Source organism: Canis lupus, chromosome X, assembly GCF_048164855.1.
Source record: "Canis lupus baileyi chromosome X, mCanLup2.hap1, whole genome shotgun sequence".
Taxonomy (NCBI): domain Eukaryota; kingdom Metazoa; phylum Chordata; class Mammalia; order Carnivora; family Canidae; genus Canis; species Canis lupus.
The window spans coordinates 84,316,994-84,342,920 of record NC_132876.1 but is presented as its reverse complement, the minus strand read 5'-3'; the positions used below and the strand labels follow the sequence as shown (position 1 = coordinate 84,342,920).

Here is a 25,927-nt window from a genome sequence, read left to right as displayed (position 1 = left end):
GCTATTCAACATAGTACTAGAAGTCCTAGCCTCAGCAATCAGGCAACAAAAAGAGATAAAAGGCATTCAAATTGGCAAAGAGGAAGTCAAACTCTCCCTCTTTGCAGATGACATGATCCTGTAGTAGAAAAACCCAAAAGACTCCACCCCAAGAATGCTAGAACTCATACAGCAACTCGGCAGTGTGGCAGGATACAAAATCAATGTCCAGAAATCAGTGGCATTTCTATACACTAACAATGAAACTGAAGAAAGAGAAATTAAGGAGTCAATCCCATTGACAATTGCACCCAAAAGCATAAGATACCTAGGAATAAACCTAACCAAAGAGGTAAAGGATCTATACCCTAAAAACTACACAACACTTCTGAAAGAAATTGAGGAAGACACAAAGAGATGGAGAAATATTCCATGCTCATGGATTGGAAGAATTAACATTGTGAAAATGTCAATGCTACCCAGGGCAATTTACACATTTAAGGCAATCCCTATCAAAATACCATGGACTTTCTTCAGAGAGTGGGAACAAATCATCTTAAGATTTGTGTGGAATCAGAAAAGACCCCGAATAGCCAGGGGAATATTAAAAAAGAAAACCAGGGATCCCTGGGTGGCGCAGCGGTTTAGCGCCTGCCTTTGGCCCAGGGCGCGATCCTGGAGACCTGGGATCGAATCCCATGTTGGGCTCCTGGTGCATGGAGCCTACTTCTCCCTCTGCCTGTGTCTCTGCCTCTCTCTCTCTCCCTCTCTCTTAAAAAAAAAAATAAATAAATAAAATAAAAATAAAAATAAAAAAAAAAAGAAAACCAGAGCCGGGGGCATCACAATGCCAGATTTCAAGTTGTACTACAAAGCTGTGAAAATCCAGACAGTGTGGTACGGGCACAAAAACATACATAGATCAATGGAACAGAATAGAGAATCCAGAAATGGGCCCTCAACTCTATGGTCAACTAATATTCGACAAAGCAGGAAAGACTATCCCCTGGAAAAAAGACAGTCTCTTCAATAAATGGTGCTGGGAAAATTGGACAGCCACGCGCAGAAGAACGAAACTAGACCATTCTCTTGCACCATACACAAAGATAAACTCAAAATGGATGAAAGATCTAAATGTGAGACAAGAATCCATCAAAATCCTAGAGGAGAACACAGGCAACACCCTTTTTGAACCTGGCCACAGCAACTTCTTGCAAGATATATCTATGAAGGCAAGGGAAACAAAAAGCAAAAATGAATTATTGGGACTTCATCAAGATAAGAAGCTTCTGCACAGCAAAAGAAACAGTCAACAAGACCAGCCCCACGCAGCGAGCGAGCACCTTCTCCGCACCAGGGAAGCCCCACCCACCTGAAGCCAAGATGTCCAGTAAGTGGACCAAGGCCAAAACCACCAGGAAGCAGCCACAGCGGGCACTTCCAATGTCTTCACGATGTTTGACCAGTCCCAGATCCAGGAGTTTAAGGAGGCCTTCAACATGATTGACCAGAACCGAGATGGCTTCATTGACAAGGAGGACTTGCATGACATGCTGGCCTCACTGGGAAAGAACCCCACCAATGAGTACCTCGAGGGCATGATGAGTGAGGCCCCAGGGCCCATCAACTTCACCATGTTTCTCACCATGTTTGGGGAGAAGCTGAATGGCACAGACCCTAAAGATGTGATCCGAAATGCCTTTGCCTGCTTCGATAAGGAGGCTTCAGGTTTTATCCATGAGGACCACCTTCGGGAGCTGCTCACCACCATGGGTGACCACTTCACGGACGAGGAAGTGGACGAGATGTACCGAGAGGCACCCATTGATAAGAAAGGCAACTTCAACTACGTGGAGTTCACTTGCATTCTCAAGCATGGTGCCAAGGACAAGGACGACTAGGCCACTCCGGATGCCCATGCCCAGGCCCCTGTCCCACTCCTGTTCCCCCCTCTCACTGTGTATCAGCTCCATGCCCGTGATTCCACAGGACCCTCTCAGGGGATCCTCCCTCTGAGGGGCTAGGGGCCCAGCTCCTTGTGGAGGAACAGGCTGAGCACACACAGTGCCAGGCAAGGGGCCCACAGCCAACATGAAGCAGGTGTTCCACCATGACCTCCCCCACCCCAAGAGAGAACTGTCTTCTAGGGAGCTGGGCCTCAGGGCTGCTCCCCGCAGGACAGGCCCTCTGTCCTGTTGGAAGCAACTTCGCATGCACCCCATGCAGGGCATGACAGCTCTTTCCCAGCCACTGCCACTGCCACTAACCTCACCAAGGTCCTTTCTCAGATGGAAGGATGCCATACCCCTCCTCTGTGCCCTGCTCAGCCACCAGAACACAGCCCACCCCACCGGGAGAGTGATCCAGAAGATGCATGTAGGTTGGACATTTGACCCAAGGGAGACAGAATCTTAAATAGAAGTCTGAACACTGAAAAAAAAGGAAAAGAAAAGAAAAGAAACAGTCAACAAAACTAAAAGACAACCTACAGAATGGGAGAAGATATTTGCAAATGACCTATCAGATAAAGGGCTAGTGTCCAAGATCTATAAAGAACTTATTAAACTCAACAGCAAAGAAACAAAAAATCCAATCAGGAAGTGGGCAAAAGACATGAACAGAAATTTCACAGAGGAAGACATAGACATAGCCAACAAGTGCATGAGAAAATGCTCTGCATCACTGGCCATCAGGGAAATACAAATCAAAAAGACAATGAGATACCACCTCACACCAGTGAGAATGGGGAAAATTAACAAGACAGGAAACAACAAATTTTGGAGAGGATGTGGGAAAGGGAAACCCTCTTGCACTGTTGGTGGGAATGTGAACTGGTACAGCCACTCTGGAAAACTGTGTGGAGGTTCCTCAAAGAGTTAAAAATAGAGCTACCCTATGACCCAGCAATTGCACTGCTGGGGATTTACCCCAAAATACAGATGCAGTGAAACGCCGGGACACCTGCACCCCAATGTTTATAGCAGCAATGTCCACAATAGCCAAACTGTGGAAGGAGCCTCGGTGTCCATCGAAAGATGAATGGATGAATAATATGTGGTCTATGTATACAATGGAATATTCCTCAGCCATTAGAAACGATGAATACCCACCATTTGCTTCAACGTGGATGGAACTGGAGGGTATTATCCTGCGTGAAATAAGTCAATCAGAGAAGGACAAACATTATATGGTCTCATTCATCCGGGGAATATAAAAAATAGTGAAAGGGAATAAAGGGGAAAGGAGAGAAAATGAGTGGGAAATATCAGAGAAGGAGACAGAACATGAGAGACTCCTAACTCTGGGAAACAAACAAGGGGTGGTGGAAGGGGAGGTGGGCAGGGGTTGGAGTGACTGGGTGATGGGCACTGAGGGGGGCTCTTGAGACGATGAGCACTGGGTGATATGCTGTATTTTGACAAATCGAACTCCAATAAAAAAATACAAAAAAAAAAAAAAAAAGAATCTGTGCCCTTAACCACCATGATTGTCTTGCAATCATGGCTCTTGTTTCAAAGCTCTCTCTTCAGACACTTCCTTTAGGTCTTTCTCAAATGTCTCATCTCAGTGAGGCCTTTTTCCTGGCCACAATAGTTAAAATTCACACATTCACACATTCACACACACACACATTCACTCGCTTTACCCTTTCCTGCTTCATTTTTCTCCTTTACATTTATCACTATATTATACATTTTACTTATTGATCTAGCAATAAGCATTATTAAAAATTGGTATTTGGGGGATTCCCTGGGTGGCTCAGCAGTTTGGCACCTGTCTTTGGCCCAGGGCACGATCCTAGAGTCCCGGAATCGAGTCCCACGTCGGGCTTCCGGCATGGAGCCTGCTTCTCCCTCCTCCTGTGTCTCTGCGACTCTCTCTCTCTATGCCTATCATAAATGAATAAGTAAATCTTTAAAAAAACAAAATTGGTATTTGTTTTTTCCATTTATTATCTGTATTTTATAGAAGTCAGCTCCAAGAAGGCAGAGATTTTTGCCTGTTTTATTCACTACTGTCTCTCTCCCCTGTCACACAGTAGGAACCCAGTAAATATTTGTGGGATGAAGGAAGGAAGGAAGGAAGGAAGGAAGGAAGGAAGGAAGGAAGGAAGGAAGGAAGGAAGGAAGGAAGGAAGGAAGGAAGGAAGGAAGGAACTCTTCCAATGATGGTTGATTCCAAGGTGCCTTGTCGGAATCCTGGCTGGCCCTGGATTCACTCCTCTGTCTCATACACAACTGAACCTCTGATATATTGGCTCTGCTTACAAACATTAACATTTAAAAATTGGAATCATACCTCTCTGATCAATTTCTATTAAGAGTTTTCCCTGGAGTGAATTATAAGCCAGTTTAGTTCCTTGTTCAATGCCATACACTGGCACACTTAACCCAAAGCTGGTTTTGGCGATTTTCATTTTTCTGAAATTACTTACAGTGATTCATTTTTTAGGGGGGTTAATTTTTACAGTAACGATTTGATTCATGCATCAATTTTCTTATCTGTGTCATGTTTCAGCAATAATAGGTTTGCCCCAGATATCTCCTTAGCCTCAAGCTGCTCCTTGAACAGCTCAGGCACATCTTGCTTCAGGGACAGTACTAGTTGTTCCCTTCGCCAGAAATGTTTTTGCATCTGCATAGCTTGTCTCTTGTTTTCTTCATTTTTTCCCTCAAGAAAAAATCATCTTTCTTTTTTTATATACTTACTTTTAAAGATTTTATTTATTTGGGAGAGTGTGAGAAAGAGAGAAAGCATGAGCAAGGGGGAGGGGGAGAGGGAGAGGGAGGAGCAGGCTCCCCACTGAACAGGGAGTCTGATGCAGGGCTCAATCTCAGGGCCCTGAGACCATGAGCCAAGCCAAAGGCATTTAACCGACTGAGCCACCCAGGTGCCCTCATCTTTCTTTTCTTTTTTTTAAATCCTTTTTCAACAAGGCCTAAGCTAATCACCTATTATTTTAAAGATTTATTTATTTATTTTAGAGAGAGTATGCAGGGGTAGAGGGTTGCAGAGGGAGAGGGAAAGAGAGAGACTCTCAAGCAGACTCCCTGCTGAGCACAGAGCCCAACATGGGGTTCAATCTCACCACCCTGAGATCATGACCTGAGCCAAAATCAAGTGACTACCCTATTTACATACTAGCCTCTGTCACCTTGCACTCCTGATCCCCCTTGAATTTGTTTGCTTGTTTTTTTTGTTGTTGTTTTGTTTTGTTTTTGTTTTTTTGTTTGCTTGTTTTTAAGTGATCTCTGCACTCAATGTAGGGCTCAAACTCACTACCTGGAGATCAAGAGTCAGATGCTCCATGGACTGAGCCAGCCTGCCCACCCCATCCCCCTCAAATTTAATGCATGCTTACCCTCTCCCAACAGACAAACAAACAAACAAGCAGCTTGAGCAGAAGCCCTCCAGCACAGACATCCAGACACTAGCAGTTGGCGGTTGGCCAGTGCACACTGGAGCTGTAAGGACACAGGGATACGGGCAGGGAACTGACAGTATCTGTTACAGGGTCTGTGACTGTCTTGTTCCCTCAGCCTTGCACATAGTAGATGCTCTTTTAGATTGAAGGGTGAAGGAGGTTGGTATCTGTTATGTTGCTAGAGCAGAGCAGGGCCCTGCATATCAAGGTTCAAATATCCCTGGGGTCAAATGGCAGGGCATAGGTGCTCTGACCACTCACACCGGCCCCCACCCTCACCCCCAGCCTGGGAAATTCCTGAGGACAAGGATCCTGGTATGTATCAGGGCCTGGCATACAGTCAGGACTTAGCACACAGTAGGCAACAAACTTCCACCTCTTCATCTCACTGTGGTCCTTAAAAGGTCAGTGGCTCACCCAGAATGGCTACAGTGAGAATGATGGAGGGCGCTGAGTGATGGTGGGGATGTGGCGTTCGCCACTGGGGATCGTGGAGATTGGAAAATTGGTGTCATCTATCCAAGCTGATCACGTTTTACTCCATGACTTGTATTCTAGGTATATGCCTGAGAGAAATGAGGGCATCTATCCGAGCAACAAAAAGATAGGTACAAGAATGTTCACAGAATTATTCTTAATAGCCCCACACAGAAAACTACCCAAATGCCCATCAACACTGGAATGGATGGAGTGTGATTTATTCACACAATGGAAGAGATTACAGCAACAAGAATGGACAAACTACCAATTACATAACAACATGGATCCATCTCACAAACATCATGCTGAATGAAAGAAGCTGGACAGAAAAATGTATACTTGCACTTATATGGAAGTCCCAAAGCAGACAAAAGTAACTTAGGTTGTTCGAGGTCAGGAGTGGTCACCCTTGGAGCAAGGGGGGGGGGTGGCAGTGGAGCTGAAGGGAGCTTCTAGTGTGTTCATGTTGTTTCTTGACCTGGGTGCTGGTTATATGAGAGTGTCCAGCTTGTAAAAAGTAAATGAGCTTTGAAAGCTGTATGTACATTTTAATTCAATGGTCAGAATAAAAGAGTTTTGAGGTGGCCAGTGGGGCTGGGCCCCAGTGAAGGAGGTTGGGGGTAGGTGGTATTGTTGCCATCAGAAAGGAAGCAAAGGCATGGATTTCAGGATTTAGTCTTAAGTGCAGGCTCCAGTTTGGCCAGAATGGAGGTTTCTTTTTTTTTTAAGGTTTTATTTATTTATTCATAGAGACATACACAGAGAGAGGCAGAGACACAGGCAGAGGGAGAAACAGGCTCCATGCAGCGAACCTGACTCAATCCCGGGTCTCCAGGATTACACCCTGGGCTGTAGGCAGAGCTAAACCGCTGAGCCACCCAGGCTGCCCCAGAATGGAAGTTTCTTGAGATCCCGAGAGCTTGATGAGGAGGCAGAACGGGGGTAGGGGGCGGGGGGGTGCATTGGAGTGCTCATCCCCAGCGGCAGTGAGCCTGAAGGGCATTGATGGTAAGGGATGGCACCTATACCCGAGGTAACAATACCATGTTTCTCAAGCACTGTACCAACTCCTGCTGTAAGTGAACAGGCATGCCTGAGAATTTGCCTTCATGGAGCTTACCTCCTGGATGGGGTCATGGGGGGATAGGTTCTCCAGACCAACAGCAGGGTATGACGGCAACAGGCTGAGGTTTATTATAGGGAGTATTACCCCAGAGTACTCAGGTACTCGGTGGCTGGGACATGTCCCTTTCACTTCCAGTCCCAGTAACTACAGGCTGGAGGGTGGAGAGTGTACCCTTTACATGTTAGGATACTCTGCTTTGGGGCCTATCCTCAGGTTGGGAGACAGGCTCACAAGGAAGCACTCAGGGAGTGAAACTGCTCACGTGGTCACTGTTCACATGGACAGTGCTCCCACCTTGGCCACGTACCAGTGGACTAGGGCTCCTCTTGAGACTCAGTAGCTAGGGGTAGAGACATCACCTTCTAGCAGTGGGTCCAGCAGGCCAGATTTTCTTCTGGTAGCCAGTAAATGGGGGTTCCTGCATTCTCTGAAGTCCCAAGCAGAGAATGCACGGAGATGGTAGCAATGAGCATGTGGTGTGGAGTTTTGAGGTATGAGTTGTGGAATGGGGCCACCGGGGAGAGGGCAGAGATGCTAGGGGCATGACAGGGAGCTTAGATGTCCAGACTTAACAGGGATTTAGGAGAAACTCCCTGGAAATAAACAGCCAGAGCAAGTCTCCTACTCCATCTTCCAGAAACCAGAGAGACAGAATGAGCCCTTGATGCAAGGAGACAGCCTATTCCCAGAGAAAGAATGTGCAGGGGGAGAATTCCTGTGAGAGAAAGAGAGAGAGACAGAGAAGGGGAGCAGGCAAAGACACACATGCATACAGAGATGTGCGTCTTGAGGTAGAGACCCATCCAGACTCACCAAAACGCAAGATAGGCAGAAACTCCAAAGCACAGAGAGAAACTGAGAAGATAGCTAGGGAGACAAACACTCATCCTCAGCAGTAGAAAAGCCCTGCTCTGACACACCACCCTCAATCCCCAGTCATCCAGGCCCTTCTTCTAGGATGGTTGCCACTGATTTCTTCCTATATGCTACACCTCCATCCAGAGGAGCCCTGAGCTACCATATAAGAAGCTCAGACTATTCTGCTGGAGAGAGATGCCACATGGAAGGACACCAAAGTGCCAGATATGTGAGTGAAGAAGCCACCTTGGACGTCCATCCCAGTTAAGCCTTCAGATACCCCTGGGCCCCCCAGCCACCATCTGACTACAACCACCTAAGGCCCCAGGAAGAGCCACCTAGCTAAAGCCCAGTCAACCACAGGACCATGGAAGATAATACTAAATTGTCATCTTAACCCATCGAGTCTTATGGTGTTCGTTACCCAGCAACAGATAACCAGAACACCCGGAAAAGGCTGCAGTGGTCTTTTAAGACCCGACACCCTGTTCCCACATCCCCCTCCCCACACACAACAAAACCAACACCAGCCAGCCAGACTTTCAGTCCCTTTAATTAGGTGCTCTAAAGAAACGGCAGAACGACAGGCAGGCAGTGGAGAAGGTGATGCTTCTTGAGCCCCGCTTGGTAACAGATCAGTCCTCATCCTCTGGCAGCTGGATCTTGCTGGGGTCAAAGCAGTTGGATTCCATGATGGGGAGGCCATTGGCCTCTCGGTATTTCACAAGCCTCTCAGCTTCCCGGCGGGCCCACTCCTGCATTCTGGAGGCAGTGGAATGGGGGAAGATGTGAGGGAGCTTCACTGGACACCAATCCCCATCTTAGCTCCCCCTTCCCCACTGGCACAAAGAATGGGATTCCTGGCACAGTCCCCTTCAACCTCCGCCCCCACCCCCACCCATTCCACTCTCTTGGACATTCCCATGCACCTGTAATCAGGCAGATAAGCTACAAAGGTGCTGCCAAAGACCAAGACAATGGAGAAGCCAAAGAAAAAGACGACCCGCATGTTCCAGAGGTCCACAACAGGATCCTTGTCGTAACCATGGGAGTCTGGGTTCTATGGCAAGAAGAAGAGGACAATGAGGGCTTCCTGTGGCTCCACAAAAAGCCTTATGCTGGCCCTACATCAGTTGGTCTCCGATTTCACCTCAGACCAATCTCCTCTCTCTCATTTAATTCCTCCTTCTAGTCTTAGGAGTTGTAAACTCCTTTCTACCACAGGGCCTTTGCTATTCCCTCTGCCTGGAAAGCCTTTCCTCCAGATCTCGTCATAGCTAGATCTGTCTCCTCATTCAAAGTGTTGGCTTCATAATCACTTCCCTTAGAGAGCATTCCCTAGTCACTTTATCCAAACTACAGGAAATTGCCACTTTTATAGGTTAAAAATGGTTGAATATAGCCAATTTCCTATAGTTTCATCTAATAAAATTACCCTCTACCCCTAAGTCACTCTCCATCTATTTATCTTACTGAACTTCCTTTCTAGCAGTTACTAGTTTACCAAGGTAGCATCTCCCTAGATCCTAACACATTGTCTTATATATTACATACTCAATGTTACTGTTTCCAAATATTTTACATGTTTATCTTCTGTGTTCTCCATTATCATATGAGCTCTACAAAAGCATGAGCTTTATTTGATTTCCACATTGCTGAACCTCTAGAGCCCTGAACTGCCCCTGGCATACAACAGGCCCTGGCTCCTTATTCACAAAAATGAATGAATAAGTGAATAAACATTCTATATACCCAAGCCAGAGGACAGTACTGATGAATAACCTACTGTGTGCCACACACAAACATCACAATATCCCAGTAAGGCAGAAAGTAGCAACAATAATTAACACCTTCTAATGCTGGATACTAAATACCAACTGCTGTTCTGAGCATTTTGATCCATTTGATTACATCAGGCAGATGTAGTATTTTATTTTCTAGAAGGTGTCCTAATACTTTCCCCATTTTACAAAGAGGCACCAAGGAGATAAGCTACTTGCCCAAGGTCACCAAGATGAGTAACTGTCAATGCCTGTATTCCAACTCCGGCATTCTGATTTGAGTCTCTGCTATCACCACAGCCCAGCAGACCTGGTTGGATCACACGTTCAGTTGTGCGAGTCTGGGCAAGTCACTTAACATCTTTATTTTTCAGTTTCCTCAGCTGTAGAATGGGTATGCTAATAGTACCTACTTCTAAACAGGGTTGTTTTGAGGATTAGATAACGTAAGTCAAGCGTTTAGAGCACGGGCACTGAGCAAGCACCATGTGAGTATCATTGTCATACTGTACTGTTTCTAATGTGTTTTGAGCATTGCTCACTTCAGGTTTGATATATGTCTGCAAAATAAAGGCAGTCTCGCCTCTGGCCCTGACCTGAGATTACCAGAGGACAAAGAAGGAAATCAAGCTAGGGAAAGTTCCCAAGTCTTCGAGGATTTCACCAGCAGCGCAATCCACAGCCGCCTAAGAACGTCCTCTACAGCGCCCCGTCCACCGGCCCCCGATTGACCCTTCTGGCGACCCGTTTCCCCTCCCTCTCACCTTCTCATAGAGGTTTTCGTCCTCCGGATCTGGGTCCTCCTGCCAGCGTACAGTCGGTTCCGGCGTCCGCTTTCCTGCCACAGCCGACGGGGCGATCACGGCCCTGGACGAGCTGGATTCCCAGCGAACATGGGCGACCGGGAGCCCTCGCGTCGCCGCTACTGCCAAAAGGCGGCGAGCGCCCAGACCTAACAGCCCCGCCGCCATGACAATGGTTCTGCAGGCTCTCAGGGGCGGGGACGGAAATGCGATTGTGCGCAGCTGCAGTTGACCCGAGCGCGACAATTGTCGCTCCGCCCCGCCGCACTAAATAGGTCCCGAGATTGGATTTGCTTCTCAAATGAGATGAGGCGCTGAGTAGCCCTCTGTCATGACCTCATGGGGGCGACCATTTTCTTAACCTCCCCCTCCCCCCGTCAGGCTAAGGAGTTTCTGGCGGATAACTCTGCCCCTTTCCTTGATAAGAAAGCGTTGACATTTGGGTGGGTGCAAGTCCCAGCCAATGGCACGGAGATTTCCCTCGCCCTCTGGGGGAAGGGGCGGAGTTTCCGTTTGTCTTTCATCTTCGAAGGAAGCCAAGCTTCTAAAAAGCGGGCCTCGCGGGATTAGCCAATAGCTACTCCTTTTCCAGACTTGCGAGCGTTCGCAAGGAGAGTGGGGAGGTGGCATACGCTTGCCAATCAGAGCTGGCCAGGGCTGGCCGTCGGCGGCCAGCGACCAATAGACGAGGCCGGCCAGAGCGCGCTCCCTTAGTAGGTGGATGGTGGTCGAAGCGCCGGCTCTCTGCTCGTCGTCGCCATTTTGTGCTGGTGATTGCAGCCGGCTGGGAGTAGGCGGCAGTGGGTTTCCTGGGGAGGGTAGCGCGCTTGGCGCTTCTCCCCTCCCCGCTCCTCCACCCTTCTGCCTCCAGCCTCGGACTTGGCGGTGGTGCGGGCCGGCTCCGGCTGAGCTGGGAGAGTTGGAGGAGGTGGCGGCGCGCCGAGGTGATGTCCGGGAGCCCTCCCTTGACAGCCCGGGCCGAGAAGGTGAGCGTCGTCGCTGGTCGTGGGGGCGGAGGTAAGGGGCCGGGGGCGGGCGGGGGCGGAGAGGAGGCTCGAGGGCGGACTGCGGGATGTGGGCCTGGGCTACGCACGGAACCAGGAGATGGGTGCATGGCCTGAGCCCGGGAGGGGGGTGTCTTCCCCCCCCCCTCGGTTTAGAGAGCGGAGGCGCGTGCGCGATTGGAGCACAGGATGGGTGCACGCGGGTTGGGGGAAGGGAGGGACCGATGAGAGTGGGCTAATGTGGCTTACTGTGTCTGCGACACGGAACTTTATCCGTGGAGAGGTCGAGGTCTTTATCCATAGGGGAGAGGGTGTGCTGTCTTCTCTGTGTGACTTGGGCACTTACCTGTCCATGGGAAAGTATTCCGTGGCTCTGGTTCTTATTCTTGGGTGGAGGAGGAGGAGGAGGGAAAACGTCTGTATGACTCTGGTCTTTATTCTTGCAGTCTCTGCTGTAACTCAGGTCCTTATCCATGGGGAAGGGTCCTTATCCATAGGGAGTCTTCTTGGAACTGGCCCTAATCCACTTGCTAGGTGGGGAGGGAGCACAAGGAATGTGTGTATGACTTACTGCCCCTTCTTTGGGGAGGGGTTCGTATCTGTGACTCTGACGCTCATCCTTTGAAAGGACCTCAGTGTGTGATTATGGCCCGTATTTATTGTGGGTTCCTGTCTTGTGATTTTGGTCCATTTTAATTCGGGGTGCGTGTCTGTGACTTTGGTCCCTATCTGTTGTGGATACCAGTGTGTGACTCTGACCTCTTTGCCAGAGTCTACTGAGGGTTTTGTATCTGGCTCTCATCCACTGGGGCCCTTGGTTGTGATTCTAACTCTTATCCATCTGGGAGCAAGGAGCTCTGGTTCCCAGTGGCTTAAGGAAGAAGAGAAAATTGGTTGTGTGTATACATGGAGGAAAGGTGTGGTGGCAACCTAGTGTTGGGCAAGTGTTACTGCCCTGCTTTGCCTGATTCCTGCTCAGAGGGTGGGGCCTGAAGATTCTGGGATACTTCTTGGTGACCCCCAGCCAGGTCACGTGGCTTTTGGGACTTAGTTCTCCTGGCTGCCCTGCGGATTGGGTGAAGTGACTGCCCTTCCATCCCAGCAGAACAGCACAATGGTTGGGAGCAGCCTCAGAAGGGCTCCTTTTGCCTCTGAATAAGTTGGGCCCAGAGCCCCAGGGAGAGAACCACCTTGGGACCTGGCTTCACATAAGAGACAGGGCTGGAGGCTGAGCTAGTTGCAGAGTGAGGGCCAAAGCTGTGTTGGCCAGGAGCCCAGGGAGGCGTCAACTGTCTCACTGAAGACAGCCAACATCTTATTGGGAGAATGATGAAATAGCACCTGGGGGCCCATGGAAGGAGCCTGGTGGGTGCCTACAACTCCTGTTGTAAAGTCTTGCCTCCATGCCTGATATGCCTGATTGTAGACAAGTCATCCAGCACCAAGAGCCCCCTAGGCAGATAGCTCCAGGCTTGGACTTGTCTACCGATCTCAGATGGCAGAGCCCTGATCACAGAATAAGTGGCACTACCAGGTCTCTCTGCAGGATGATCCCTCTCTGCTGAAGGCCTTGCTGTTTCTATTTTATTTAAGTAAGCTCTATGCCTAGTGTGGGGCTTAAACTCATGACCCCAAGATCCAGAGCTGCACATTTTACTGACTGAGCCAGCCAGGTGTCCCTGTCCTTGCTGTTTTAGTGGTATGGGCTATAGCCTCCCGTTTGTGAGGAAAGGAAGGAGCAGGCCCAGTAGAGGCTGCCTTCCCACTGTAGTCCCCAGGAGCACCAGGAAGTTGGGAAATAACGTCCCTGGGCTGAGGGACAGCAGATAGCCTTGACAAGGGATTCTCCAGGAGGCCCCAACTGCCTTGACACCTCCCTTCCTTCTACTTTCCCAGAGTCCCTGCAGGAGGCATCACCCAGGCTGGCAGATCATGGTGGCAGCAGCGGGGGTAGCTGGGAAGTGAAACGGAGCCAGCGGCTGAGGAGGGGCCCCAGCAGCCCCCGCAGGCCCTATCAGGACATGGAGTATGAAAGACGGTAAGTTTCCCACTCCCACCCCTACCAAGCATCCTAGGCTAATCCTCATGTAAAAATTGATCCAGTTAGGTGCTAGGAGGGGACTTCTGGGCGGAGGAAACAGTGCAGCAGATGATTGGTTTCTTTTCAGCAGACATTTACTTGGCACCTGTTGTGAGCCAGGACCTGTGCTAGGCTCTGGCAGTGCAGTGGTGAGCGAGACAGATGAGACTTCACCTTTTTCCCTCAGGGTCTCACAAGGGAGACCACACAGTAAACAGGTGATTAAGAAACAACTTGATAGGTGACATGGTTGGTTGTGAAGTTGGGAAAGAATCAAGAGAAAGGAAGGAATGGAAGCTGAGGCCCAAGTTTCCAGTTTGGGTGACTCAGATAGGCTTATGGTGCCATTCACCAAGGTGTGTACAGCCACTGCAGGAGGAGAGGCAGAAGTGGGTGACAGGTGGGTGGCGGGTTGTAAACGCCTGTGGATTCTAACGGGAGAGGTGTGAACTGTGGCTTTGGGTTGGAGGGATGGATGGGAGTGGTGCCTTCAGTCAGGCATTTGTACAGGACAAGTATGGGGCAGACCATGTCAGATAGTGGAAGACTTCAGGGACAAAGTGGGCTAAAGCTGATGGGATACTTGTCTTCGAATGGGATACTCTCATGGTTATTTTTATTTTTTTTCCATGTGGTTATTTTTAAACTGGTACAAACAGGAAACAGTCGGGACACTTGGTAAAATACAGAGATCTTGGGCCAACCCTTACCATCCTGGTGGATCTCCCCAGTTGATTATCATGCAGATGATCTATTCCTGACATTTTAAAAGTGCATAGGAAAGTAGACCTAATCTTCCAGAAAGCCTCTATCAAGTCAGTAGATTTATAAAAAGTCAGGGAGGAAATAATTTTTTTAAATGTCTTACAAAAGGTTTCTTCTTCTACTACCCTTTTTAAAAATGTTTTCTGAAAAGCGAACCTAAGTTTGAGATGTGGTCATCATCTAGTGTTAATCAGTCTTCTCAAAAAAAAAAAAAATCTTTTGAAAGCATTCAATTTTGGGTAGTATTCTCTGGAAATGCTCTGTGGCAGTTTCTGAGTTTGAGTAGGTGACATACTTGCTTCAGACTTTATAACCAAATAAAGCCACTTTCTTTTGGCTTTCAGAGGACCTCAAGTGCAGAGGTTTGAGTTAAATCCTACCTTTTCAGTTCAAGGTTGATTTCTATCATGGGTCACTATAGGGCCTTCTCTTGCCATATTTGTTTTTTTCCTTTTTATTTCCTTTTTTTTTTTTTTTATCTTCTTCTTTTTTTTTTTTATTTTTTATTATTATTATTTTTTTTATTGGTGTTCAATTTACTAACATACAGAATAACACCCAGTGCCCGTCACCCATTCACTCCCACCCCCCGCCCTCCTCCCCTTCTACCACCCCTAGTTCGTTTCCCAGAGTTAGCAGTCTTTATGTTCTGTCTCCCTTTCTGATATTTCCCACACATTTCTTCTCCCTTCCCTTATTTTCCCTTTCACTATTATTTATATTCCCCAAATGAATGAGAACATATAATGTTTGTCCTTCTCCGACTGACTTACTTCACTCAGCATAATACCCTCCAGTCCTTTTTATTTCCAATGCCCATGGCTGTAGGCAGCTGCTCTCTCCTGTTTGAAATTTATCTCTTCTAAAATATGTAGCCCTGCTTTGAGCGTCTGTGTTTTCTATTTATACAAATGGCAGAGTGCTACAGTTTTCATTGTTTCCTGAACTTTGTATTACTCAGCACTGCATTTTTAAGATCTGTCTCCCTTGCCATGTGTATATGAGTGCTTTGCTTCTAATTGGTCCCAAGGACACCATGGTGTGTGCCTGTTGCCTTTTACTTAATGATTCCCTGAAGGATGGATATCTGTAAAATTCATCACTTTTTTCTCTTATAATCTGTGCTTTCAGAACCTTCTCTGTTCCTACCTATGGATTACAAAGATTTTTACACTCTGAAGTTTTCCCTTTCACATTCAGATCTTTAATAACATGTAGAGTACACTTTTGAATATGGTTATAAATTAGGTTCTGGTTTTGTGTTCCTCCATATAGTGGACAGTTTTCCCAGTACCACCTTTTAAATAGTCCTTTCTTTCTTTATTGATTGGTACTATGTCATCTCATTTCAAGTCTCCTCATGTATGTGGATCTGTCTTGAGTAATCTGATTTGTTTTGTTGGTCTATTTGCTTAATTCTCATACCAGAACCTTATTGTTTTTGTTACTGTGGCTTTGTAGAATTTCTTAACTTAGCTCCCACTTTGCTCTCTTATTTATCAAAGTTGACTTTAGCCATGTGTAGGACTTATATAGAAGATATATCGGGTTGCCTGGGTGGCTCAGTGGTTGAGTGTCTGCCTTCGGCTCAGAGTGTGATCACGAGGTCTGGGGATCGAGTCCCACATCAGGCTCCCTGAGAGGAGCCTACTTTTCCCTCTGCCTGTGTCTCTCATGAATAAATAAATACAATCTTTAAATATATATATATATACATATATATATGTATATATATATCAAGTCCCTCAAAAACATTCAAGAATTTTAATTGAGACTCCATCAAATTTGTATAGTAATTTGGGGAGAATTATCTTTGTTAAGTAGTGATCTCATCCAAGACCTGTATGGAAAATATTTTAAAATTCGTTTAAAAGACATACAAATCCATGGGGTGCCTGGGTGGCTTAGTCGGTTAAGTGTCTGACTCTTGATCTCCAGTCAGGTCTTGATCTCAGGGTGGTGAGTTCAGGACCCATATTAGGCTCCACACTGCGCATGGAGCCTACTTAAAAATGAATGGATGGATGAATGAATGAATGAATAATATTCAAACCTGAATAAATGAAAATACAAGTCTTTTTTTTTTAATTTTTATTTATTTATGATAGTCACAGAGAGAGAGAGAAAGAGGCAGAGACACAGGCAGAGGGAGAAGCAGGCTCCATGCACCGGGAGCCCAATGTGGGACTCGATCCCGGGTCTCCAGGATCGCGCCCTGGGCCAAAGGCAGGCGCCAAACCGCTGCGCCACCCAGGGATCCCAGAAAATACAAGTCTTTTGTCATTGCTAGACGCTTCAGTAGTTTTCATTGACATCTTATTTCTTTTATATTTTCCAAGCTTGTGTTTGTTGGGGTAGAGAAAAGCTGTTGGTTTTTTTGTAAGTTATCTTATCCCTGCTGTACTCTCTTGTTATTTCTGATCATTCATTGTTGGTTCTAATAGTCTCAGTAGTTGGTCGTGCTGTATGCAAATCAGTCCTGTCACTTTTTCCTCACATACAATGTTGTCCTAGACTTTAGTACCATATTAAATGGTGTCAGTGATGCTTGGTGTACAAATTAAGATTCATTTTGGTAGATTGTAACCGAAAACCTGAAGAATAATGGCTTAACAATGTAGTTTATTCTCTTTCTCATAAAGGACATCTGCAGATAGGCAGTCAGTCCTGGCCTGATGGGCAGCCCCTTCTGCTTAGCCATCAAATTCAATGTGTGCTATAGGCTGTTAGAATGTAGCCTTTCATAAACCAAGAAAGCTCTCTAATCTTAGTTTGCCAAGATTGATCAGAAATGAGAATCAGGGCAGCCTGGGTGGCTCAGTGGTTTAGCGCTGCCTTCAGCCCAGGGCCTGATCCTGGAGACCTGGGATCGAATCCCATGTCGGGGTCCCTGCATGGAGCCTGCTTCTCCCTTTCCCTCTGCCTGTGTCTCTGCCTCTCTCTCTCTCTCTCTCTCTCTCTCTCTCTCATGAATAAATAAATAAAATCTTAAAAAAAAAAAAAAAAAAGAAATGAGAATCGGAGGCACCTGGGTGGCTCGGTCAGTGAAGCACCAGACTCTTGATTTCAGCTCAGGTCATGATCTCAGGGTCCTAGGATTGAGTCCCATACCAGATCTACACTGAGCACAGAGTCTGCTTGAGATTCTCTCTCCCTCTCCCCCCTACTAGTGCACATGTGCACGCTCTCTCAAATAAATAAATCTTAAAAAATAATCAATGTTGGGTTCAAAGAACATTAAAAAAAATGAGAATCAAACTTTATAATTACATTATTTTTCTCCTTTTGTCCATCAGTTTCACAAATTACAGTAAATTATATCATTGCCATTGTTGAGATACACCTTCCTTGAACAGATATGTATGTTTATAACTTCTTATTTTGAAAAAACTTCAGTTTTCAGAAAAGTTGCAAGTACAGTAAACTCCCATGTATCTTCTCCCTGGAACCACTAACTGTAAACATTTGCCACATTTATTTTACCTACCTACATGCCTCACCATCTCTCTCTTTCCCCCATCTCTCTCTATGTATACGTAGAGATACAGATATATATCCATGTATCTATATATAGGCAACTTTTCTTTCTATATCATTTCAGTTAGTGAAGGAGGTGACCTAAGTACAATAGCATGTATATCCTAAGACCAAGGACTTTCTCTTCCTTAACCATAGTACACTTCTGAATATCAGGAAATTTAACATTATTACAATACTTTTGTCCTCTTAAAAAGTGTATACAATTGTCATCCCTTGTCCTTTATGGCATTAGTTCCCTAATCTAGGATCCAGTCTAAGATCATATACTACATGGAGCTACTTTATATATTTGGTTCCCTTTACTCTGGAACAATTACTGAGTTTTTCTTTTTCTTCCATGGCCTTGATATGTTTTAAGAGCACAGGTCATTTGCTTTGTAGATGCTTCTGAAATTGAGTTTTCCTAATGTTTATTCATGAACTGTTGGCAGAAAAATTACTTAATACGTATATATATTTACGAAAGACGTATATTTATGAGAGACACAGAGAGAGAGGCAGAGACATAGAGGAAGAAGCAGGCTCGTCGTGGGGAGCCCGATGCAGGATTCAGTCCCAGGACTCCAGGGATCATGACCTAAGCCAGAGGCAGATGCTCAACCCCTAAGCCACCCAGGTGCCCCTTAATTCATATATTTTTAAAACACTGTTATATTTGATTAGATACTGTAACAGACAGTTGTATCTGTGTGTCTGTGTCCCTCAGTAAAGTAGTCTAGGAGATTTCCTTTTCTAGTATCCATCTGACAGTCACTGTAGCCCCTTGGTGTGATTTGGGCAGCTTTTGCCATTTCTCTCTTTATTGGAGAAACTTATGTAAGAATTATCTGTCCCTTGAAAGCTTGGTAAAACTGAGCTTTAGAAGGGCCTGAGTTTTTAATGATCATTCTGCCTACTGCTTCTGCCAAGTTTGGCAGTTTATGTTTTTCAGAAATATATTCATTTTGTGGAGGTCCTCACATAGTAGGATTCAGTCCAGCTTTGTGGAAATGTATTATATGAACTGGGAAGAGAACAGATTTGGACAGCATGCTTTACTGTCAAAATCTGTTCTCTTCTCGAGTTTAGATAGCAAGAGTTCAATATTAAAATTTATTTGGGGGACACCTGGATGGCTCAGTGGTTGAGCTTCTGTCTTTGGTTCAGGGCGTGGTCCTGGAGTCCTGGGATCGAGTTCCACATCAGACTTCCTGCATGGAGCCTGCTTCTCCCTTTGCCTATGTCCCTGCCTCTCTCTGTGTGTGTCTCCCATGAATAAATAAAATCTTTAAAAAATTTTTTATTTGGTTTAGGGGTGCCTGGGTGGCGGTTAAGTATCCAACTCCTGATTTTGGCTCAGGTCATAATCTCAGTTGTGAGATCAAGCTCCAAGTCTGTCTCTGCGCTAGGCATGGAACCTGTTAAAGATTCTCTCTCTCAAATGAGTGAAAATATCCATAAGGGTGACAAAACATGAGAGACACCTAACTCTGGGAAACGAACAAGGGGTAGTGGAAAGGGAGGTAGGCAGGTAGTTGGGGTGACTGGGTGATGGGCACTGAGGGGAGGGCACTTGGCGGGATGAGCACTGGGTGTTATGCTATATGTTGGCAAATTGAACTCCAAAAAAAAAAAAAAAGATTCTCTCTCTCTCTCTGGGACGCCCGAGAGGCTCAGTGGTTGTGCACCTGCCCCTGGCTCAGGGCGTGATTGATCCGCGGTCTCAGGATCGAGTCCCGCTTTGGCTCCCTGCATGGAGCCTGCTTCTCCCTTTGCCTACGTCTCTGCCTTTCTCTCACTGTGTCTTTCATGAATAAATAAATAAAATCTTAAAAAAAAAAAAAAAGATTCTCTCCATCTCCCCCTTCCCACCCTCTCCTCCTCTAAAACAAAACAAAACCCCTAAAAATGAGTGGTGTCACTCATACCAGCCACTTCTTGTCTGGGTATTTATCATAAAGAAACAATTTGGGTTTCAAGCCAAGCTTACAAGGACAGGGACTTCATTTTATTCACAGCAGTAGCCCTCACACCTAGAACAGTGCTTGACACTTAGCAAATGTTTTAGTAATATTTGTTGAATGAATAAATGAAAGAACAATTATGAAAAATTGGAAACCAACCAGATGTCTGAAAACATTTTATTTTCCCTATTTGTTAATTAACTTTGAGCTTTATGGTGTTTTTTCAGTATTTTTTAAAAGATTTTATTTATTCATGAGAGACACAAAGGCAGAGACACAGGCAGAGGGAGGAGAAGCAGGCTTCATGCAGAAGTCCGATGTGGGACTCAATCCCAGAACTCCGGGATCACATCCTGAGCCAAAGGCAGATGCTCAACTGCTGAGCCACCCAGGTGTCCCTTTCCAATATTTTATTATGAAATTTCAAAAACACAGAAAAGTTGAAAGAATTTTACAGTGAAGGATGTCTGGGTGGCTCAGTGGTTGAGCGTCTGCCTTCGGCTCAGGTTGTGATTCCAAGGTCCCAGGATCAAGTTATGTATCAGGCTCCCTGCAGGAAGCCCACTTCTCCCTCTGCCTATGTCTCTGCCTCTCTCTGTGTGTCTCTCATGAATAAATAAATAAATAAATCTTTAAGAAAAAGAATTTTACAGTGAATACTTCTATGCCCATTACTGGATTCTACCATTAACATTTTACCATGCTTGCTTTATGACGTGTATTTGTTTATGTTATTTTTAATACATTTTTTTAAGTTTTTACAAAGTCAGATTTATCAGGGTTTTTTTAATGACTTCAGAGTTTTATCTTCCTCAGAAAGGCCTTCCCCATTCTTGAGGTGATTCATTTTTTTCTTATATTTTCTTTATAATGTCTTTATGGTTTCTATTCAGGGATTTAAATTTTTTATTTATCTAGAATTTACGTGGTATAAGAAGTAATGTAGATAAACAACTTTATTTTCTTAAACTTTTTCTGTAAAGGACCAGATAGTAAATATTTTTGGCATAGTCTCTGTTACAACTACTTGTCTGAAAGTAGCCACAACAGTATATAAATGAATGGGTATAGCCATGTTCAAGAAAACTTTATTCAGGTGGCTGGATTGGATCCACTGGCTGTAGTTGCTGATCTCTGGGTCAGACCATTACTGCAGCTGGTGTTTATTGACTAATCCATTTTCACCCTGTTCATTTGAGATACAACCTTTGGGTTACTCTAAATTTCCATGTGTTTTTGTGTAGTAGGGACTCTGTTCAATTTCACTGATCTATTTGTGTTTCAATTGTTCCACCTTTATATATTATATGTTTTAATATTTGGTGGAGCTCTTCTCCCCCTTGTTAATCTTTTTTTTTATTTTTATTTATTTATGATAGTCACAGAGAGAGAGAGAGAGAGAGAGGCAGAGACACAGGCAGAGGGAGAAACAGGCTTCCCGTGAGGAGCCTGTTGAGGGACTCGATCCCAGGACCCAGGGATCACAACCTGAGCCAAAGGCAGACACTCAACCACTGAGACACCCAGGTGCCCCCAAACATTTGGCTTTTAAACAGATACTTGTATTAGAAATGTTCTATCACAAATCTTATAGAAGAATTCCAAATAATATACGTAGGTACTCTCCATTCCAGGAGGTAGAGCTTAATTCTCTTCCTCTTGAATACGGGCTAGTCTTAGTGACTCACTTCTAAAGAACAGAGTATAGAAAGGGAAAAAGAGAAACTACAGTGGAGAAACCTGGCAGACCCCACCACAACCATACGGTCAAGGTCAGCAGCGCCAGTGATAAGTCATGTTGATATCATGGGCCCCTTTATACAATGCAATTGGTGGGGCATATCACCTCTCTTGTATTCTCCCCCCAAAAAACCATAACCTCAAATCTAATCACAAGAACACAACGGACAAACTCAAGTTGAGGTACATTCTACAAAATAGCTGGCCAGTGCTCTTCAAAACTGTCAAGGTCATAAAAAAAAAGCAAGGCAAGACTAAGAAACCTTCCAGAGCCAGAGGAGACTAAGGGTGCGTGATGACTCAAAGCCGTGTGGTATCCTGGATTCAGTCCTGGAACAGAAAGTGGATAGTGGTAGAAAAATGGTTGAAATCTTACTTAAAGTCTATCGTTTAATTAACTTCTTAGTTTTGACAAATGTACTGTGGTTATATTTGTCCCTTGTTAATATTAGGGGAAGCTGAGTAAAGAGTATACAAGAATTCTGTTATCTCTGAACTTTTCTGTAAATCTAAAATTATTTCAAAATAAGTTTGACTTCATCAAGATTAGAAACTTAAGGGGCCCCTGGGTGGCTCAGTCAGTTAAGCATCTGCCCTCAGCTCGGGTCATGATCTTGGGGTCCTGGGATCGAGTCCTGAGTCAGCTCCTGCTCAGCAGGGAGTCTGCTTCTGCCTCTGCCCTGGCCTTCCCCCCTGTTCATGGTCTGTCAAATAAATAAAATGTTAAAAAAAATTTAGAAACTTAAATATATCAAAGGACATGGTTCGAGAGAGTATAAAGACATCCCACAGAATGCGAAAATGTATTTGCAAATCATATATCTGATAAGGGATTAACACCCAGAATGGAAAAAAGAACTCCAGCAGCACAGAAAAACACAATTCAGAAATGGACAAAAGACTTGAATAGATGTGTCTCTGGAAAAGATACACAGTGGCCACTAAGCACATGAAGAGCTAGAAAATAACAAGTGTCAGTGAGGATGTGGAGAGATTAGTACCTTGCTGCTTTGCCTATGGGAGTGTAAATGGTGCAGCTGCTGTGGAACACCGCACAGAGGCTCCTCCAAAAATTAAATCCAGAACTGCCATATGGTCCAGCAGTTCTACTCCTGGGTATTTGTCCAAAGGAATTGAAAGCAGGGAGTCAAACAGATATTTGTACACCAGTGTTCATCGCAGCATTAGTCACAACACCCAAACAACCGGTGCTGGAAACAGCCTAGGTGTCCGTTGACAGATGCATGGCCAAATAAAGTGTAGTCTATGCCATACCTATATACATGTGCAGCCATAAAAAGGAAAGAAGTCCTGATGCATGCTACACCATAGATGGACCATCAAAACATGATGCTAAGTGAAAGAAGCCAGACACAAAGGGACAAACATATGATTCCATTTATATGAGGCCCCTAGAATAGGCAAATTCATAGAGACAGAAGGTAGAATAGAGGGAGTGGGGTGGGGTGTGAAGTTAATGTTCAGTGAGTATAGGGTTTCTGTTGGGGATGATGAAAAAAGTTTCTGGAAATAGATGCTGATGGTTGCTCAACATTGGGAGTATACTTTGTGGTAAATTTTGTGAGATATATGTTTTACCACAATAAAAACGACTTAAAACTTTACAAAAATACATTTTAGACATTTATTTTTAAATGGCCTGTCCAGGGTAGTTTTCATTTTCATCCTTCATTGTGAGACTAAGCATCTTTTTAAAAATACAAATTGCTTGTATTTCTTTTCTGTGAATTCCCTTCCTCTTCCTCTTCCCATACTTTTTCACAGTTGATTTGTCCTGACTGGGCTCGTGATGGTTTTTTTCTTTTCTAAGCAGAAGTGTTTTATTTTTATATAGTCAACTTTAATAATCTTTTCTGTGGCTTCTGGATTTGTGTCATAGTTTTCCCCATTTGAAGATTCTCAAATCATCTCATATATTCTACTTTTATGGTTTCAGTTCGTCATTTAAATAAATCTTTGACCTGCTTTATTATTATTATTATTTACTGTTGAACAATGCATTTTATTTTTTTCACATTTTCTTGTTTTATTTTTAAAGTTTGTTTTCATGAGAAGTGTATGCTTCAACCCCTGTCCCCTATCTCCCCCATTAACCCCCACCTAACCCCCTCTGGTGACCTTCAGTTTGTTCTCTATAGTTAAGAGTCTGTTTCTTGGTTTGCCTCCCTTTTTTTCCCTTTGCTCATTTGTTCTGTTTAAATTCCACATAGGAGTGAAATCATCTGGTATTTGCCTTTCCCTGACTGATTTATTTCACTTAGCATTGTACTCTCTAGCTCCATCCATGTCATTGCAAATCTTTGACCCATTTTAACCATATCCTGGTTTACATGTGTGAAGCATAGTCATGAGATCTTGCGCTTGTCTAGGTATTTAACCTTTTTGGTTCAGTTATAATTGGGATCTTCCCATTTCTAAATGGTGCCTCTCTGAACAGAGGCAATGTATTTATTTCTGCCTATTACTTTTGTACTCAGCATCTTTACTCTTATTGTTTATAACCATTTTTCATTTGATTCTCTTCGACTTTGCAGGCATATTCTCATATCATTTACAAATAATGGTAATTTTGCCTTCTCCTTTCCAGCCTTTAATCTTCTTTTCTTTATTCTCTTATTTGTTTCATCTAGTATCTTAGAATAGCATTCATAGTGGTATTGATGCTAAATACTCTAAAAGTGTCATTCCTGACTAGGAATGGGACCCTGCTAGTCTACTATGGTGTCTGTTTTTTTCTTGTTTGAAGTTAACATGTATTTTAGAATACTTTTTAAATCATTATTTCACCAAAAAAAAATTATTGGGCACCTACTGAAGTACCAGGTACTAAGCTAAGCTTTGAGGAGTAGGGCAATGGACCCTCTGGGTGTGGTCCCCTCTTTCCCAGAACTCACAGTCAAGTACTTTTTTTAAATCATCAAAGAAATCTAAGTGAGGGGTGCCTTAGTGGCTCAGTAGAGCACACCACTCTTGATATTAGGGTTGTAATTTCAAGCCCCATGTTGTGTGTAGAGATTACTTAAAAATAAAATCTTTTTTTAAAAAAAGAAATGCGGGATCCCTGGGTGGCGCAGCGGTTTAGCGCCTGCCTTTGGCCCAGGGCGCGATCCTGGAGACCCAGGATCGAATCCCACGTCGGGCTCCCGGTGCATGGAGCCTGCTTCTCCCTCTGCCTGTGTCTCTGCCTCTCTCTCTCACTGTGTGCCTATCATAAAAATAAATAATAAAAAAAAATTAAAAAAAAAAAGAAATGCCCATGAAGTCAAGTTAGAGATAATTATCTTACAGTAATCACAATAGGAAAAATTTTAACAAAACACTACCAGTGCTTAGCAGGGCAACTGTGAAACAGAGGGGCAGGGTAGCATAGCACACAGTGAGGCAGAGGGAGAGGTCGGTTGGACATCACCACACATACCCTGCAGACATTGCAGGACCTTGGTGAGCATTTTGGTATTTTATCTTGAGAATGAGAGGGAGCCGTTGAAGAGAGTGCAGTGATTGGGCTTGATTGGCTTTGCCTGATCGAACACTGGCTCACATTTGGGGCATAAAGAATGATCTAGGAGAGGCCTGGTGGAGGTGAGCCAGGCCCTGATGCCACACCCGATGGCCCTGTGAAGGAAGACAGACATGGACTAGAGAGGTGGCAGGGGGAAAGAGAAATGGATTGGATTTGAGAGGTAAGGACCAGCTCGCCTCATGGAGTCAGGATCTTGGGACCCCTGTCAGGAGTGGGATCTAGGGTCTAGAGGGAATGAGTGGGAGCCCCCCACCTCTTACACCTTTCAGAAAGGACTGCCCTCTAATCCCTCCCCATTCTTCTTCCGTCAGAGGTGGTCGTGGGGACAGGACTGGCCGCTATGGGGCCACTGACCGTTCGCAGGATGATGGTGGGGAGAATCGCAGCAGAGACCACGACTACCGGGACATGGACTACCGCTCATATCCCCGAGAGTATGGTAGCCAGGAGGGCAAGCATGACTACGACGACTCATCTGAGGAGCAGAGTGCAGAGGTGAGGGCCGAGGAGGACAGAATTCCTGCAGGGCCTCTGGTTGTAGCACCATGTGCAGGTAGCTCTCAGTTCCCATGCCTTCAGACTGTGCTCAGTGGCTTTGCCTCACCTGGAGGGTCTGTCCCTGCTCCTCTCTGAGGGCTCCTCTCCCAAACTGGGTCTCCCTGACTTCCACCTGCTTGGCTCTGTACTTCTGAGGGCCCTTGGCCATCACCTCTTTCCCTTCTTCCTTGTTTTTTAATTTGGGCTCATGGTTCACTGCAAGCCCTTTATTTTACTGCCTGCTCCCAGCCAGTTTGGGGTCCTTGAAGAGCCTTTTGCATGAGACCCAGCATGTGGGGCTTGGGAGGGCAGTGGGGACACT

General features: G+C 45.2%; 2 protein-coding genes and 1 pseudogene across 8 annotated transcripts in view; 2 read left to right on the top strand and 1 right to left on the bottom strand.

The window, feature by feature from the left end:
• Positions 1-1,327: 1,327 nt before the first annotated feature.
• Positions 1,328-1,922, top strand: LOC140627446 (myosin regulatory light polypeptide 9 pseudogene; annotated as a pseudogene).
• Positions 1,923-8,403: 6,481 nt separating this feature from the next.
• On the bottom strand, positions 8,404-10,928 carry NDUFB11 (NADH:ubiquinone oxidoreductase subunit B11). The gene is made up of 3 exons (XM_072815819.1): positions 10,414-10,928; positions 8,798-8,928; positions 8,404-8,630 (listed from the first exon to the last, which is right to left on the bottom strand). Exons 1-3 carry the CDS (start codon positions 10,618-10,620, stop codon positions 8,504-8,506), a joined length of 465 nt encoding a protein of 154 aa, XP_072671920.1. The 5' UTR covers positions 10,621-10,928; the 3' UTR covers positions 8,404-8,503.
• Positions 10,929-10,966: 38 nt separating this feature from the next.
• Positions 10,967-25,927, top strand: part of RBM10 (RNA binding motif protein 10) — a 29,242-nt gene continuing 14,281 nt past the window's right edge. For 2 of the 7 annotated variants that reach the window (XM_072815698.1, XM_072815697.1), the window contains exons 1-3: positions 10,967-11,438; positions 13,353-13,494; positions 25,380-25,563. In XM_072815698.1, coding sequence (XP_072671799.1) covers positions 11,174-11,438; positions 13,353-13,494; positions 25,380-25,563 — 591 coding nt within the window. In that variant the 5' untranslated portion in view covers positions 10,967-11,173. Of the gene's footprint in view, positions 11,470-13,352; positions 13,495-25,379; positions 25,564-25,927 lie in introns of all 7 variants that reach the window. The other 5 variants (XM_072815696.1, XM_072815694.1, XM_072815701.1 and 2 more) reach the window with 3 other exon arrangements.